Below are 18327 nucleotides of genomic sequence, written 5' to 3'. Positions count from 1 at the left end.
ATATGATATTTTGATAGTTGCTGCCCCAAAAGGTTGCAGCTTTTGTATTCTGTTCCCAATATACGCAAAATCTTTTTTAAGAAAAAATATGCCTGAAAATTATGCAGCAAGTAACCAATTTGATGGCATATGTTTGAAATCTACTAATTAAAAGTTCACCAAATTTTATAAGATACACAAGTTTCTGATTTTTTTTATCTGTTGATAAAGGTGAGGTCTGCATAATTTCATTGATCAGTCTGTAATTGTATAGAATGATAGGGAAGGAATAGGGGGTTATCCCCCACTTATTCTCATTCTAAACATGGCCTAAGGGTGATATCAGCCATGTTGGTTTTAGGTTTCAGTAAGATGTAGACATGTTGGGGTTTTCGATCTATGTTTTGTTCCATACTTGGCCTAGGAGAGGATTGGATTTAGGTCCTGTAATGAAAATATATTAGATTTTTCGGTCGGCTATAGGTATGTTAATACCTATATCTTATCCAGTGCATACTTGATTTAGATGAGTATAGATTGGATGTGGTTTTTCCTTAGATACCAAAAAATATCATGGGCAATCAATCAAGTTACAACTATTAATGTTTTGGAAAATATAACAATGAAACATCCGATTAAATGCTCTAAAAGTTAAATTACGAACAATAAGCATTTAGTAACCAACCATATAACAATAATTGACTAGAACTTGAGAAAAAAATATACTTAAAGACCTATACATGTTCTAATATTAATTTTTCTTCTTTCTACCTAACTAAATCAATAGAATAAAAGTTTATATGCCAAGAGTTTAGGGGTTAAAAAGTATATAGATAAAATTAATATTATATATAAATAAACTAGATAATTACTTGGTTTTTGGATAGGCCGTGTCTAAAAAATCTTAGAAAATGAGGTTTGATTTAAAATTTTTAATTGGTCTGATTTTGGACTTATAGCCAAACGATGGGGCTTATGTTGGGCACCAAGTTTGAGTGTTGGAGTAGTAAGCAATCACAATCATCCATTTTAAGAAGGTGAATCCATCTCCTAGTTGGTGGATTTGTACTACGTAGGAATGAAGATAGTCTATTAGTCTCGTCTACTGTTTTCGGAAATATCCTTATCCATGTTCTATTATTGAAGTGAATTTGATCTATCAAGATCATGCGAGGGAGAAATATTCAAATACCCGTGAACCATAGGAAGGCCAAACTCCCTCTTTGTATCCACATCCCATGACAAGGTTTTATGCAAGGGCCAACAAATTGTAATGCGTAATATGCGCACATCTTTCTCATAATCCAAGCAAGATTGGAAAATATGATAAGTTAACTCATGACTTAGCCAAGTCAAATCAAAAACTCGTGACTCACTCGATTAAGTAGAGTCAAAAAATAAAATTAGCATATAAAAATTAGAGAACTCCGATCACATTTAAAATTTAAGAAAATGTTAGTTGAGCTTTACCAAATTTTTCATGACTCGGACGAATCACGAGTCAAAAAATCAGTTTTATTTGATACACGATCCATTTAAGCTATCAAGTTGGCTCATCCGAATCCAAAATGGTTTGAATCCGACCATAAGTTTTCCAACCCTGAATCCAAGTTGACACCTTCCATTTTTTTTCTCTCCTCCTCAATAGTCAATATACAAACCCTAATTAATCAAAAACAAACAGGTGCTAACTCCAAAGTCTCAAGAGCAATTAAGCCCTTAGTCACAACTCAATAAGTTAAAATCCCACAGTTCCTTTGTCCCCCTCCTTCCACCTAGCATTTAATGCATGGGCAATCCAAAATAAATATTGCACACAGCCTCGTATAGCGAACATCTCACATGTGGAAGGGCACATGCGATCGCACCCGAGTCATCCAAAGGAGAGTAGAAAAACCGAGAGAAAAAGAGGAAAAGCAACGCCCATGTTCTGCTGCGGAGCCCTCGCTTCCCTTTGAAGCCCAAAGCCAAAGCCAAAGCCAAAGCCAAAGCCTTTCTCTTGTCTCCCCCCGGAGGCTTGAGTGTGGGGTTCTTTTACCTTTGTTCTTTTCCCCCTTCCCTCTGTCCACCCGAACCATTTCACCCGGAAGGGAAAAAGAAATCCCCGCTGCCCTCCGTGGGGCCTCTCGGGCTCCCTTCCTCTCTCTCTCTCTCTCTCTCTCTCTCGCTTCTCCGCGGGGTTTTTCTCCCCTTTTCATGCTCTGATCCGAGGGATCCAAAGAGGACGCCTTGGGTGCGGCCATGGTGAGGCGCCATGGATGGCAGCTCCCTGCTCACACCTTCCAGGTAGTGTTCTTTTTCTGTTTCTTTTTTCCCTGGGAGGTTTCTTGCGGGTCGGGTCTCCACTGGCCCTTGGCGGCTTCATATTGGAAAAAGTTGGAATCTTTCGTATTTCTTTCTAGGTTTTGTTGTTCTTATCTTTGATTGCTTCTGGATTTCACAGGTCCTTCATAGAAGAGCTCAGTTCCGATTTCCTTTTACAAGTTGCATTTTTTTTTTCTTTCCTCATTAACTTTAATTAACCCAACATGGTCGCAAATCTTCCAGGTTTACTCCTAGGGTTTTTCCTAGGGTTCGTGATATCTCTTATGGGTCGTTCTTGCTTCTTTGCAGAAGTATTTAGCTTTTCATTCCTCAAAATTTTTGTGGGAAACCCACATTGTTCTATTTCCTAGATTTATTTTTGTCTTCCTCATCGATGCTGGATTCATCTGTGTTTATGTACACTGGAATGGCGTCAGAAGGGCTTAAATATCTTCTATCTTTCTTATAAAATTCTAGGATGTGTTGCGTTCATGGTTCACCAGGTGGTTTATCATTGCTTCACCGCAGCAGTACTCAGTTCACCTTTTCCTACATCCCTTTTATTTTTGTGGTGAACCTGCATCTACTCTATTTCTTAGTTTCATTTATGTTTTTTTCCTGTTTGTATGTATTGCAACATGACATCGGAAGGGATCATGATTACATCTTTTTTGTTACATTTTACCTTTCCCTGAAAAGTTTAATATTGAATTCTGTCATGAACCTATTCTGGTTGCATTTTTCCTTTCTGAGCACAATTTAGGTTGGTTATTTTTTAGATTGTTGGATGTGATTTTGTATCTGCACAGAGGCCCTTGAATTTCCAGTTGCACTGATTTGTACTTTGTGTAAGTTCAATATATGTTTAGTGGAAGATGACATGCTTGATAATAGGGTATCTGTTGTTACTGAAACTATATTTAGATAAGACGACCACAAATATGATTAGAACTACTTTTTTTTTTCTTTTTATTTAAGTTTCTCAATATATGTATTTGTTCATATGTCATCCAAAGACAAATTTTACCTATGATATGTTTCTTTTCCTTTTCTCTTAGCTGTTATAATATGGGTCAATCATTCTGAGTACTGTTCCTTGTGTTTTCATTGATCGTGAAGAACACAAAGTGCAGATTATATCAACACAGCATAACTAATAATAGAAAAATTACTGGTGGGTTTGGACATTTTCTTCCCTTTTCAAGTAGAATGTATAAAGTTTGCAGCTAAGTAAAGCACTAGAGAAATTTAACTTAGCCAATGGTTCCTAGGTGTTGTGGATCAAAAAACAAAAATGTTGGCTCTTAAGTTGACATCAACTCTCAAAATGTAATATTGGACTAGGCGATTTTGGAGGATAGGGCCTGCAGTGTAACTCAAACAAGTTGCATTACTTATGTGTCTGTGCATGTGTGTGTGTGTATGCATGTGTGTATATATATGTAGTATGTATGTATATATACCCAAAAGTATGAAATAAAATGTCATAAATTAATGGGAAGTATTGCCTTAGTGACATCTACAATTCTATATAATATATATGTATTAAATAGATAGGAGAGAAAGCTCTCCCCTCTTCAAAAATTAGCAAAAATGCAAAAAAAGGTCCAATTTATTGTCACATCATCCGTTGTTTTACCGTTAGTTACCAGAAGCGCTTGCAAATTCGGGAGGATGAGTATGGAGAAGCAGCTCTCATTAAAATATTATTAATTATAAGAAATGCTTTGGAACTGGTTGCTGGGTGCAGGGATGAGTTTCTGAAGAGACTCGGAAGTGGATGCACCACCTGGAAGATTTCTGCTATTAAGGCTTTACCATATTATTAAATGTATTAATTTACTACCTCATTAAACATATAAACCCGATCGCTGTTTACCTGATGGAGGGACGATTCCTTTTTTCTTGGTTGAATATACAATATGATGGACTCTTAGAAACGTGTGCCAAATAGGTTAGCTGTATCCATGGCAATCCAATAGTGCTTATTTACTGATGTAGTAGGTCAGGCTGGTGTTCCTCTTTCATGTTGGTTTTCTTAATTGGAAATCTCAAAAATTAAAAAAAAGAAGTCTTAGGGACTCCTCTCTCTTTTTTCCCATAAGAAAAGAGAAGTTCAATGGACTTCTCTGAAGATTGATCAGGCTGGCCCTCCTCTTTCAATTCAGTATTTGGCTTCCCTAACTAAGAATATCAAATTTTTTTAAAAAATAGAAGTTCGATGGGTTCTTAGAAATCTGTTACCACCAATCTGTGGTAAACTCTTAAAAGTCTGTTGCTGATGGACTATATTCAGGTCAGCCCTCCACTCATAGATCATTGTTTGGTTTTTTAATTAGGGTTCTCAAAAAATAAAATATTTATGTAGTAATAAAATAAATTGAGTCAAGTCCAATTTGATGAGATCCATACATGACCCAGTTTGCTGTCAGATTTTAATTCAATATAGATTTGAATTTGTTCCCTTTGTTTTGCCGTATTATATTAGTTGTTTACTTGATTGTCCTTATAATTAGTATTTGGAATCATAATCATACTTCTTAATAATTATTTTTGTTTTTATTGTATCTCAACTTATAATATAATATTTACTTTTTGTAAAAATGATATTGGTTTATTTAAGCCTTCATTTACTTTTTCAAATTTTACTTTTAATTCTGGAAAGCTAATACTTCTTTTGTTATCATATATTTTTGCTTTTTATAGTAATAATTTTCATCTGTCAATAGTTCAATATTTATTTCATTTCTATTTTACGATTTTTCATAGTATAGTTTTTTTTTTAATTTTTCCCTGCATTGGGATATTTTACTAGTTCGATACTATTTCATCAATCAATCTCATCCTCCATATTTAAACATGATGCAAAACATTAAGGTGGGCGCCTTGATGGCTGTTGCCTAGGTGGTCATCTTTTAAACCATTGGCCAATCAACAGGTAGGTGACCTAGCTTATTAGATATGAGTACTGGATACTCATATTTAGTTAACTATAAACTTAATCTGGTGCAATAAATTATTCAATTGGATATTATGAACTATTTGTTTGTTGCTCACCCTTGTTTTTTTTATTTTCAGTTGGTGAACAAAAAAATGATAGAAAACCAGAGTACACAGACTGGAATTTAATTTGAATTTTCAGAGCCCATTGTCAAGATAATAAGGTTAGAAGAGAAAGCTAAATTAAAGAATGTATACAATAAACAAATCACATAACAAGACAAGCCAAAGAAAATCTTAGCCTCCTAGAATCTCAAGGGTTTCTTGGGCTAATATCATCTCCATAATTTGGTCTCTTGTTTACAAATAGTTATCTTTTATGATTCTCCAGGCTACATGAGTAATGGTACATAATTCTGGCACCTATTGTACATATGCACACATTTCAGTATGTGTTTAGTCTGATGAATAGGCATCCTCATATTTCTTGTTTGAACTTGCAAAGGAATTGTGCATAAACGACAGTACATGGTGCAAGAATTCCAAATTGTATATACTTGTGCTCGTGCATTGGAGAGTCTAGGGAACTTTTGTTATTGCTTCTGCTTTTTAAAATGCTCTTACAAAAGAAAAACTTAGAAGCTAGGTTTTCAAGGTTCCCCTGAAACTGCTTTTCCCCCATTTTTCCTTCTTGTAGAAGCATTTGTTAGTTGATACTACCAAACACATTTTTTTTTTGAGAAGTAATTTATTGCTTTAAAGTCATTGGCAAGAGCTATTGTGATATTTATCATAATTCTACATTGCTGGTTGAAAGGAAATTTTGGATCTTTGCTGATTGCTTATCTTTTCTGATCTTTTCATCTTGCCTTTCTTTTGATAGGTTGTTGCTATCACAGTGTTCTTTCTTCTGGTTGTTGCATTCTATGCCTTCTTTGCACCCTTTCTTGGTAAACACGTATTTGAATACGCTTCCATTGCTGTTTACACTCCTCTGGTATGTGAACTCTTCCTACCTTGAGGAAATCATACATGCATGTCTATCCTCTGTTAATATGATAGGTCCAGTTTTAATACTATTGATCCTTTATTTCTCGTAATCTTATTTCAGGCACTCACAGTTTTTATCCTTTATGTCCGTTGTACACGTATAAACCCTGCTGATCCTGGAATTATGTCCAAATTTGATGATGAGTTCTTCAATATTCCCAAAAATAATCCTGGGATTCCAGGCATAGATTTACCTGACAATCATTATAATAATGCAACTGGAGCATATTCTTCTCCATCATCAGCTTGTAGAACCTCTCCGGATGGCAATCCCAATAAAAATGCTTCACCTGGAGGAGATGTCAGGATAAACACCCCAGTGGGCCTGCCAAGAAAAAGTAAGTTTCGTTGCTGCAGATTTGGAGGATTTATCTGTGCATTATTTGTAAAAGAAGACTGCCGCAAACCAGAAACCACTGAGCATCAAGCTGGTGTGGAAGATGCTTTGTTCTGTACATTGTGCAATGCTGAGGTAAAGGTTATGGATGATATGAATTTAATTGATGGAAGATTGTTGATGATAAATCATGAATTCCATTCATTTTTGTGCTTCAGTGATCCATGTAAGATATCCTCATGACATGGATGAAAGAGGAAAAGCATTATGGAACTGTACTGTTGTATTAAAATCCCTTTATATGTCATGCTAAACTCGTCATTTCAAACATCACTTATATTAAGTTTTTATACATGCCAGCCACAAGTGGACACAGTAGATATCTGAGGATAATTCTTATCTATCTTCTTTCTCCTCTCTTCGTTAAAATTATTTGAAACCTGTCATGGCAATAGACCATAAATGTTCCCAAGGCCCTTATTAATCTTCTGAAGGGAAGGAAGGTGGGAATTATCAAGGGCATTACTTATCATTTACTATATTCACTTGAAATATTCTACCAAGTCTGAAGTATTCAGATTTGTTCATATCATCCTAATGATCTATTTATTTGGTATTTCTTTTTTAAATTTAGAAAGTCTTCTTGTTTAAATCCATTTTTAGGATCTGCTACTTTTCTATGTATCATATTCTTTTTGTTTATCATGTTGTTTTCCTCCGTTTCTCAAATTATTTTGCTATGTGCATCAGGTGCATGTGTGTGTCCAAGTGTCAGATTCTTCTAGAATCTAACAAATTCTTCTTATGAATACATATCCAAGTGTTATACCAGTAAACATATTTAAGTGTTGGGTTCAGATACTTAAGGTTAAACTGAATGGTCCAGGTATTTTTTAAGTTTTCAAACTTTCTATATTTGTGCTTCAGTAGCCCAACACTTTTTTTCAATTGTTGTCTTATTCTTTCAAGAGGTCAATCACCTATATTACCCTCTCACTTTTATGTGTATGTAAGAGTGGACAGGTTTAGTTGAGGCGTAATATGGTAATTGGAGAGAGTAAGCCTATACCGCCCCCCCCTCCTCCCGAAAAAAACCCTCACTCCATTGGCAGGCCAAAAGGCCATTTGGCAAAATAAATGAGGGAATTAGGGGATATGCCGCTGCCCGCCACCATGCGCATGCACACACACACACACACTTCCCCATCCAAACACTGCTTAAGATTTATTCTGATATGACTATAGGATCAAGGACGTGTGGTTAGGGTTAATGTTCTTAACCTATGTTGTTGAACAGGGTACTATGACAGTAGTGTGCATCTTCTGGATATTATTATCAATGATTATCTCTCCTTTAATAGTTTGCTTGTGTATTCAGTACTACCAAACAAAACTGTATGTGCTCTTTTTAGTTACTCTCTTTAGAGGTTTAGACTGCAGTATGTCAAACTATCTTGCTGATTGGTATGTGGCCTGCTCAACTGTGAAGAAGAATTTAATGATATTTGGATTGTTTTTCAAAGAATCGTGTTGAATTAAAAAGAAAAGAAAACTTATTCTTGAAGATATGAGGGAATTGATGGTTGTTATACTAGAAAAATTAACTTGAATTTGTGGATGAACATCTGAGTAAAGAACTGTTTTGGCATTTCTTCATTGGTTTCTGTTTGTTGGGTCTGCTTATGTATGGGAGAATTTAACAGGATCAGGAATTTAGGGTTTTCTCTTTTCTAGTTTTTACAGGGTTTACTCTTTTCTAGTTTTTGCATCGAATATCAGAAAATAGGATTGAAGCGAGTGATGTGGTGGACTGGTGGAATTAAGGATATTTTTTGGAGAACTTAGTGATTGGTTATGGGTACTGAAAAAGTTAGGAGTTTTAGGACTTTCAGACACAGAATTAAATTTAAGACAACTGTGCAGATTTCTGCGAATTCCAGGATTTGCATGCTTTGATGGCTTTGAGCAATTAAACAACTAATACTTCAAATTGGATGACAAGTTGGAATTAGAAGAAACTAACTATAGGTACTTAGTTGATTAAAGGTGAATGGTTAGATGGGAGAAGGAGAGATTAGAAAAAGAGAGAGAGAGAGAGAGAGAAGGGAGGAAGAGATTGGAGAAAAGTAGATGCGAAAGGAGGTTGAATCTGGCCTAAAAAAATTAGTTTTTCTAAACCAAAATATTTTGCATACATCGCTCTTTTAACCAGCCTTATAGGCTTCTTAGATTTATTTGAACCTCTAAACTTGTCCAATTTGAACTCCTAGGTGTAGGATATAGTATTGCGAACGAGTTACTTAGAGCCCAGTTATTAGAGTTCGATCAGAACTCTTAATAACTAACTAATCCCATTCATGAGCACCTAAAACCTTTCTGTAAATTATGAAATTTAGATTCCCTTGTAACACGATATGGAAAACATTCCAAAACTAAGACCTGATGACTTAAAGACTCTCTCAACCCTGTATATAATAGATTGTGCATATATATCTATGTATGTGTGTATGTTTCTGTATATGTATATAATATGTTTATTATATGTATGTATGTATCTAGGAACTTGATGCGCCAGTCATGAACATAGGACTCCTAAGATAACACTAAAAGAAACCTAATAAGAAGATTCAAGAATATAATAAGATTTAGAAGCACACTAATTTTTTTAACCTCTTTTTTCTTTTGCTATCATTTATCCCTAATAGTTAATGTGATGATAAACTAACCATCAAGGACTGCTGTGCCGGTACTGAGCCCGGACCAGTTGCCTGGCAGCATGGGTCGCCTGTACCGACACAGTAGAAGAGGCGGGGGAGAGGGAGAATGGGAGAGAGGAAGAGAGAGAGAGAAGGGGGAGGCTGGCAAAGAGCTAGCGGAGGGCTGGGGAGTCGCCGTGCGGAGGAGGCGGAGGAGGGGCTCCGCCTCCGGTCCCCTATTTCTTTCGAAATAGAGGCTTGGAGGGGGCCCCTTTGATTTTTTTAAATAAAAAAATTAAGTCAAGTTGGTAATGGGTTTGCCGACTTTCACTTAAAAATCTCAAAAATAAAAGAGAGCACCTCCGGGCCCCTGTTTCGAACAAAACAGGGGACCAGAGGCAGAGCCCCTCCTCTGTTTCTGTGCGGCGGCTCCTCGGCTTCCGTCGACCTCTCTCTTCCTTCCTCTCCCTTTTCCTCCCTCCCCCGCTCTCTCTCTTTTCCTCTTTTTCCTTCTCCTTCTCTTCCTCCATTGCCGGTTCTCGTTTTCGTTGCCGGAATCGTTTTGGTCTGCGGCTTGGGATGCCCTGAACTGGGCAGTTCGAGACAGTTCCGCCGACCATGCTAACCATCTTGTTCTCCTTGACTTTGTCAAACTTAACCACCGCATCCAAGTCATTAGTAGTTGAAAAGACAATGGGTGAAGAATCAAAAGAGAACAAATATATAAGCTGCAGCACCTCACATCAAGACCAATGACAGAGATTAACGACACCTCCCAGGAAATGAACCAATGTTCAAAGCCTCTATCTTCAACCATTTTTCTGTATCTGTAAGGTCCATCCCATCGTTAGCAATGGGAATTTTCAATCTGGTCCCCTTTTACTTTTTCCTTCTATTTTCTTCAAAACTTCTCTTCCCCATTCCTGCACCTGAGCCCACTCCTTCATCCACTCCCTGATTTAGTTAATGAAATTTAGATATATTTAACATTAAGTATTTGAAGAGTGGGCTTTTCGTATCATTTTCTTAGCTATTGTAGTTTTGTAGGTTGATAAATAAAAGTAACTTAGGCCTTGTTTGGGTAATCCAGTTGGGTTTGTGGATTGGGCAGCCCTTTTGAGCACGGTCCATATCAACCCAACACCCCATAGCCCAAATCCTGTGGGAAGAAGAAAAAAAAGACCTCCTTGGGTCCTTCTTTCTCTGTGCAGACCAGCAGGCACATAGGTTGGGTTTAGGCTGGGACTTCAACAAGCCTTTAGTAGATGGGGGCTAGGCAAGCCAACAGGACCAATTCCTGCAGGAATTTCCAAATAGGCCCTTGGTGATTGAGGAATTGCTCTGAATGGCTTTCTCATCTAGATCTTTTACTATTTTTGAGTTATTGCCTTATTATAAGTTTTATCATTACCTCAATTTAACACCCTGGTTACCTCATAATAATTAAATGTACTACACTTGTAAATAATTTGGCATACTACATATCCATGTCAGTTTAATGATTTGGATTAGAAATGTCCATATAAAATGCTTGTTTCCATCATTTGGTCCTGAAAAATTTTTGTTTAATGATAATAATTTGAAAACCTTCTTTCATGAGTTATGCACATCTTTATGTGCTAATGGTTTCCTTTGTGCTGGGCATCTGCTAATTAGAATCTGTTATATCTGATTTATGGCTTGAATTAATAATGCTACGGAACAGTTCAGTAGTCTTCAGAGTAGTTGAGATATTTATGACTTTCTTGCTTATTTCTATATTCATTCACCTTTCAGGTCCGCAAGTTCAGTAAACATTGCAGAAGTTGTGATAAATGTGTTGATGGTTTTGACCATCATTGTCGGGTACTTTCTCCTTTAACGCTTGAATTATTAATTTCTAAATTGTCAATTTAACTGAAAGAATTTCATATCTATTTATACATTTGTCTCCAGTGGCTGAATAATTGTGTGGGGAGGAAAAATTATATAACATTTATTTCCCTTATGGCCGCTAGCCTCATTTGGGTATGTAGCAAATACTATGTGAATTTGTTGAATTCTTTAGACATGAGCTCTTCAATTAGTTGGTTTGAACTTTTAACATTTTCTTTTGCACCAGCTTGCAATCGAATGTGGGGTAGGCATTGCAGTTCTCGTTCTCTGCTTTGTCGATAAAAAGGGTACAGAAAGCAATATTAAGGAGAAACTAGGAAATGGTTTTTCTCGTGCTCCATTTGCAACTGTTGTGGTAAGTTTGATGCTTCAAATTTTGTCCTGTTTTGTCAAGATGATTAATTGTTGCAGGTTGTGGGCCGCTGCCATCCTCAATTACCTATGATGTTTTATAAGAAAGTATTGGTGGGTTTGTGTCTGGGGCTACCATCTTCATGGGGGCACTAAGGAGATATTATGTGCCACTATTTTACCTTGTTCAAAAGGTTTAGAATCAAGTTTTGCCTCCCACCTCTATATCTAGACTCTAGTGTGAAGCATGTGTTTTGAGCATGGTATGCAATACCGTACCAAACCAGACAGTATAGAGTGTACCATGTTGCACCGGTTTGATATTGGTAAGTGGTATGGAGGGCATACTGACACTGGGTACGCCAAACCAGCCCCCGTACCAAGTACAGACATAGTGATAGGGTGGCACAAGTATGAAGCCCCGTATCAAGACGTCGTGCTTTGGTTTTGAGTAAACATCAGGTTCCTACTTTTGATGGTTCAGAAGATAAAATTGTAGATCTCTGAGAGGCCTTTTTGATTTCAAGATCGCTAAAATCCTATATTTGTACGAGAAGTTATGCCTTTAGGAAGCTTGCTGGTTCCATGCAAATCATGGCAAGCTTGGGTCATTTGTTCAAACAGGTCTGCCAATTCATGCAACGTCATATTTATCTCTTTCGCATATTTAAAACACCATTCTATGTTATTGGGCATCAAAATTTAAGGTTACCTCCTTTCTAATTAGATTGGTTCTTTAGGAAGTAATGGTGCATTCTAATATTTCAGGTTTAATTGTTGAAAGTTTTCTCTTGTGCCAACACCAGGTATTTCTTGTCTTACCGCCGCCCTCCACCCCAAAATATTTTCTCTCTTCTTTAATGCAACTAGATGTCAAGGTTATCTTTTTTTTGCATGAGAGTTTGTGGGAATAAGAGTATTGGGCAGTATGTTCATGAAGCGTTGAAAGAGTTAATATACCAAGTCAAGATCTGGTCCAGCAAAGTCTGATTCCAGGTTGGAAAATATTCAATGTAGTGGTGGTTTTCTATTGTCTTCATAGCCCAGTTGGTTACTCTAATTTGTTTTAGTTCTTCTGGTCATATCCACTGGGTGTATTGTGTAAACAAAATTTAAACAGATTTTGTTATTGCTTGGACACTAAGGTTGTACAGCCCAGGTATTAGCTGGCCTCTATGGAATCTTGCACTTGAAAGATTGTTCAAGGTTGGAAATTTGTATGTGAAACTGATGGACGCACCAATGAACCCTTATGGCAAGATGGAAAGTGACCAGGCAAATCTGCAATTATCTGGGCATATATCATGAACTATTGAACAATCTGACTTATTAAATTATCACTAGATTTGTTGCTTTTACTGACTTTCCTCCGCCACCCCATTTTTCTCATTTTGATGTCATCATGCACTTATTGTACTTGGGATGAAATTCTGCTTGTCCTACAGTCATTTGCATCTTATAAGTGTACTAAGTATTGATAGGGCCAGTTTGCCATTTAAATTTCATATGAACCATTGAATATTGTATGTTTTTAGATAAAAATTTGATAACAAAATGATTTGATTTTATTCATGGTATTACAAATACCAGAGGAGCTATATTGTGATAATCAAGTTGCATTACACATAATCAGCAGTTTGGTGTGTTAGAAAGGACCATGGATCACCGAACCGGGCTGTACCGTCCGGTTCAGGCTGAACCAAGCCGACCCGGTCCTTGATCGGGTCGGTTCGCTTAAGAAAAACGGTTTCGACAACCTCAATAATACCGGTTGTAATCGATAATTTTTTAGTCGGTACTGGCTGGAATTGGCTCGTACCGGATCCGTCCGGTTCGACTCAGACTCGGTGCGAACCGATTGGTTAGCACCAAGTCGGGGGCCAGTGGCCCGCTGTGGCAATAATGCAGGGCAATGGGCTGAGCACAATGTTCCACGCATTTCTATAGCTGATCAGCCACAGCCAGAGGAGAGCCAGTCACCACATGACTCCTTGCCCGAGACATCCTCTCAAACATGATATGCTGTATCGGTCGGTACCGAGCGTACTGTACCCGTATCGATGGGTATCGGTATCAGTACGCCAATGTCGGTCCGCCTGGCGTACCGCGTACTATACCGTACCGACACTTGGTACGTCTATACTAGTGCGGCACTAGTACGGGGTTCGGTACCGATACGGCGAACCTTGCTCTCAAAGATATGATCGAGAGATGCTCGGACGAGGTCACTACGCTACTCAGTCGACTTGGTCAGGAGGGCGACATAGTCAGGTAGAGAGGCGTACGAAGGGTAAGAAGGCAACTCCAATGAAGAGTGTCATGGAGTTCTGGAGCAGCAGTGATGACATATCTGGTGGTTATGGATCTGCTGGTCATAGAGGTAGTGGAGGACAGGAGACCACTATTCATGAGATACAGCCACAGAGTGGTTTTCGATACATCGGTGAGTCCTAACTTATACATGCTACACGGGATCGGAACTATGGTGGACGATCTGGCAAAGCTCGCGAGGATATGATTGCATATAGAAGACAGGCTCCTCGAGGTCATTCAAGAGGATACGATGCAGCTGCAGATGACCTCGCACGTAGAGTAGGATTTATAGACGTATCAGGTTTCGAGTCTTATAATGGATCCTATTATCTGAAGCCACAGACAGCCTATGATTCATACGGATACGGATATGGATATGATGTGTCTGAGGCATCTTTCGGTGGTTACTATGCTACGCAGTTCGGAGCATCTCATGGGTCGGATTTTGCTGCCATCATATTCGGATGGACTCCTCCACAACCATATTATCAGCTAGAGGACATCTCTCAGAGCCAGAGCTTTATCGAGAGATTCGAGAGTGTTTATAATCCGGTGCGCATTCCTTATGGGATGAACATACAAGATTACAACGCTGTTTGAATAGAGGGGTGGGTTATTGTGCCTCCCGATTATGCTGATGATGCGGATATCTACGAGAAGCATCGCCACTCGATCCGATTTTATATATCATTATGCATGTTTGTTGGATCTAAAAGTATGTAATTGATTGTATCTTGATTTGAAGATATTTTGTGTTTTTTATTTTATGATTTGTATTATTTTAAAGCAATAAGATGCATCATTTAGTTTAAACCGGGATCATAGAAACATCAGAAAATATCAAAAAAACATAAAAAAATATCAAATTAGACTTAAATTCATAGAAAAAGTTCGAAAAGAGAGAGAACTCCAAAAAAAAAATTTAGGGCGTGCCGATGCGTGAACTGGCATGCCAACCAGTTCGGCCTCGGTTCAGTTCAGTCCGAACCAGTACCGAACCGTACCGGATATCGACCAGTATGGCACTTGGTACCGGTTCGGCGATCTTTGGAAAGGACAGAACATACATATTATGATAGACTATCATATTGTGAAAGAGAGTTGAGAGCAAGCATTTGAGTACTGCTATCTATTTTTGTGTCGTGATTTCAATGACATGCTCACCAAGGTATTGGTAAAAAAGATGATCGGTAATCAATATAAGTTGGATGTGATGATATCTGTAGCAAAAGGGCAGAGAGAATTGCAGATAAACAAATTGGCATTAGTTAGGTTATAGTACTTAGTGTTTCCATCCGGTCATCCTGCATATTCAGACTCTGTTTTTTCTTTTAACTTTGTTATCTAATTTGGCTGATGGTCTTGGAATGTGGATGGTGATCCAACTGGAAGTATTCAGTCATGAACCCTACCAGAATAGTTATTACTACAGAGCAACTTATGAAGGGGTAGATACTGTTCACTTTTGGTACAGACCATGCAAATTTTCTTCATTATGCAATTCTCCTGTTCTCTCTTGTCCTTTCCCATTGTGAAGGGGAAGTTGAAAAGTGTGCAAAAGCATTAAATATCAATGCCTTGTATTCTTATTTCTGCTAAAGAAATTGGGTAGCAAAAGTGTTTGGCCTTTATTACCGACATAAATGTTCTCATAATTTTTATAGAGATATTATTTGCTTTGTCATATCTAATAGTTCTAAACTAAAATCTTACTTCATATCTTTTAGAAATACTCGTTGACTGTACAAATATGATCTCTTTACATCCATGTAAGAAAATAACACCTTTAATTGTAGAAACATAATTCTAATTTTTGGTTTTGTAGGCCACATGTACTGCAGTATCATTACTGGCTTGCGTGCCTTTGGGTGAACTCTTCTTTTTCCACATGATATTGATAAAAAAGGTTAGATCAGCACCTTTGGAATGTTCAAATTAGCAGCAAATCTGTTATAACCAGTTGAATCTTTTCCTCTTATATGCTAGGGAATTACAACATACGAGTATGTTGTTGCTATGAGAGCTATGAGTGAAGCACCTCCAGCATCTGCAGATGAGGAAGGACAAAATGTCCTTTATTCGCCAACTAATTCTGCCACAACTGGTTTAAGTGTTGGAAGCTCTCTAGGCATAGGCCTTCAATATAAAGGTGTATGGTGCACTCCTCCAAGGGTATTTGTCGACCAGCAGGCAAGCTTCTGCAACATGTTCATTTTTTCTGCTGTATTAAAGAAAACAATGGATCAGTAAAATGTTAAAATACCAGTATCTTAGCTACTCAGACTAATGAGAGCATGCATGGACATTGCATGGATGATTGGGTGTAAACAAGACTGGCCATCCAATTAATGTTGTTTGATTTCTCCAACTATAATCTTTTATATCTTGTGACAATCTAAACTTCAAAATAAATCAGAAAACGGGATAGAAATTTTAATGATATCCATATGTGGTTGTTCCTTCAGTGGACTGATTTCTTACTTTTGATTTCAACAGGATGAAGTCATCCCACATTTGGAGCCAGGTATGATACCTTCGACTGTTGATCCAGATGCAGCCGGTTATGTTGAAAGAGCAAACAAGTCCAAAAAGGCTGTTAAGATCAGTGCATGGAAGCTTGCCAAATTAGACTCCAACGAGGCGATGAGGGCTGCAGCCAAAGCCAGGGCATCCTCTTCAGTCCTTCGGCCCGTTGATGCTCGTCGTGTCCCTGATGTGGACTTCAGCTCCAGTGGAAATGCAAGTGTGAGAAGTAGTATGAGCCTGGATTTCAGTGCAACTAAAGAATCACGGAGTGAACTGAAGCTTTCTCCAAGGAACTCCTACCCACTAAGTCTTGCAAGCAAGGAAGATTATGAGACCGGTACACAAACTGCAAGCAGCTTAAGCAGTCCGGCTCACATTCATGAACCTGTTGCCCTTGGTTTGGTGCCTTTGCAGCGTTCAGTTCCTGAACGGCGTCTACCCAGCCTTCCAAGAGGGCCTTTTCCAACTACCCAACTGACTAACCCAATGTTCCAATCTGCCACTTCAGTTGTTAGGGAGAATAAAAGGGCCTCAGTCGTATGGGATCAAGAAGCTGGCCGGTATGTGTCAGTACCCGCGACTGCCAGAAGTGAAACTACAATTGAAGTTCCAGCCAGAACTTCTCGGGCTTCCTTGGTAAATCCTTCTGCAGAATCTAGTGCTTATGGACGAAGACCAACCCATCCTAGTGCTGGTGCCTCGGTGATGCCGCCTATGCCACCACCAGAGAGATTAATGTACACAGGGCAGTCAATATTTTTTGGCGGGCCACTTTTAAATGCTCCTGTTAGAGATATGCAGGGCAACGAGACTGTTGGATTGAGACCAGATGCTGAGAAGGAATCTCATGTGTTCCGTGAGGCGCGCGGAGAGAGAGGTCAAGCGGCGGACTCGTTCCCTTTATTTGTTCCTGGAACATTTCAGAAGAACCCTGCATCCAGACCCTAGTGATTTTTTGCTTAGTGTATCTTCTGATTTCACCATTTTGGAGCTGTTTAAATGGTGACAATGGATCTGCTCTTATGGGATTTATGATGAGAAGGTGCTTCAATGGCATAATTTTGGAGGCGCTTGAGTCTGACAATCGAATCATGACTGCTTTTTAAGGGAATGATGCACTGTTGTACGGTTTCAAACCTGCAAACCGAGCTGCTGCTCCAGGTGAGAAGATATAACCATAAAGATTGATCATCTGATACAAAGCACCCAGATCATCTGGGGTGATGTTTGCTTCTTTGCTGGTTGCTTCTGCCTGCCTGCAAAAAAGCTGGCCTCGCTTGTGACGATGATCATCAGACATATTTTCTTTGGAACAATTATGCTTATGTATATGTCAGCTTGTACATTCATTTGAGGACAGTTTGGTTCATCAGATATACATTTTTTATTTTAATTTTCATTGCACTTGAAGTTTTAGGATCTTGTTTGATGTCTTCTCCAATTTAAAGTCTTTTTTTTTTTCATTTTAGAAATTTGAAAGCTTCCTTGTTGAAAATGTTTGGAAAAGAAATTATTACTAGACTTCGCCGTACTCATTGGAAGACCTCTAGATATGGATCCTATCACAAGATTTTCTTGAAAGTGTACGTGTGGCAGAGTGCATGGAGCTGAGGTGAGCTTTGCTTTTGCAGTTGGTTTCAGACGATCGAGATGGACAAAATTCTTTTTCTTTTTTTTTTGGTAAAATTCTTTTTCTTTTTTCCCAAGATTTAGTTCAAAGGAATATTTGTTTGCTACGGTCATGGCAGAATTGGGTATAAGAAGCAGAATCGTTGTTTTTGAGTCTTTAAAAAGATGCTAGAGAAGCTGGGACACATCCATGAACGGAACTCAAAATAATCGATATCCTGGAGATATCGGCTAAAGGGAGACGGATGTGTCCTTTTTTTTTTAAAAAAAAAAGGAAGAAAGCTAATGGACATGGTCAAAACCTTCCAAGCCGTAGCTAATTATGGG

The 18327-nt window shown here is 38.2% G+C and overlaps 1 protein-coding gene across 1 annotated transcript; it reads left to right on the top strand.

Annotated features, from left to right (window-relative positions):
- The first annotated feature begins 1964 nt into the window (after window positions 1-1964).
- On the top strand, window positions 1965-17794 carry LOC103720167 (probable protein S-acyltransferase 19). The gene is made up of 9 exons (XM_008809760.4): window positions 1965-2265; window positions 6107-6220; window positions 6335-6745; window positions 11083-11151; window positions 11242-11313; window positions 11408-11536; window positions 15671-15751; window positions 15832-16035; window positions 16342-17794. Exons 1-9 carry the CDS (start codon window positions 2221-2223, stop codon window positions 17317-17319), a joined length of 2103 nt encoding a protein of 700 aa, XP_008807982.1. The 5' UTR covers window positions 1965-2220; the 3' UTR covers window positions 17320-17794.
- Window positions 17795-18327: the final 533 nt, after the last annotated feature.

This window comes from Phoenix dactylifera, unplaced genomic scaffold (assembly GCF_009389715.1).
Source record: "Phoenix dactylifera cultivar Barhee BC4 unplaced genomic scaffold, palm_55x_up_171113_PBpolish2nd_filt_p 000510F, whole genome shotgun sequence".
NCBI classification, from domain to species: Eukaryota; Viridiplantae; Streptophyta; class Magnoliopsida; order Arecales; family Arecaceae; genus Phoenix; species Phoenix dactylifera.
This window is presented reverse-complemented; position numbering and strand designations above follow the sequence as displayed.

What these genes read in the sequence shown, in the direction of transcription:
- LOC103720167 (XM_008809760.4), top strand. Translation starts at nt 2,221, where the DNA reads ATGGTGAGGCGCCATGGATGGCAGCTCCCTGCTCACACCTTCCAG. An exon ending in TCCCTGCTCACACCTTCCAG is followed by an intron (nt 2,266 to 6,106) that starts GTAGTGTTCTTT and finishes TTCTTTTGATAG; the next exon opens with GTTGTTGCTATCACAGTGTT. An exon ending in TGGCCGCTAGCCTCATTTGG is followed by an intron (nt 11,314 to 11,407) that starts GTATGTAGCAAA and finishes CTTTTGCACCAG; the next exon opens with CTTGCAATCGAATGTGGGGT.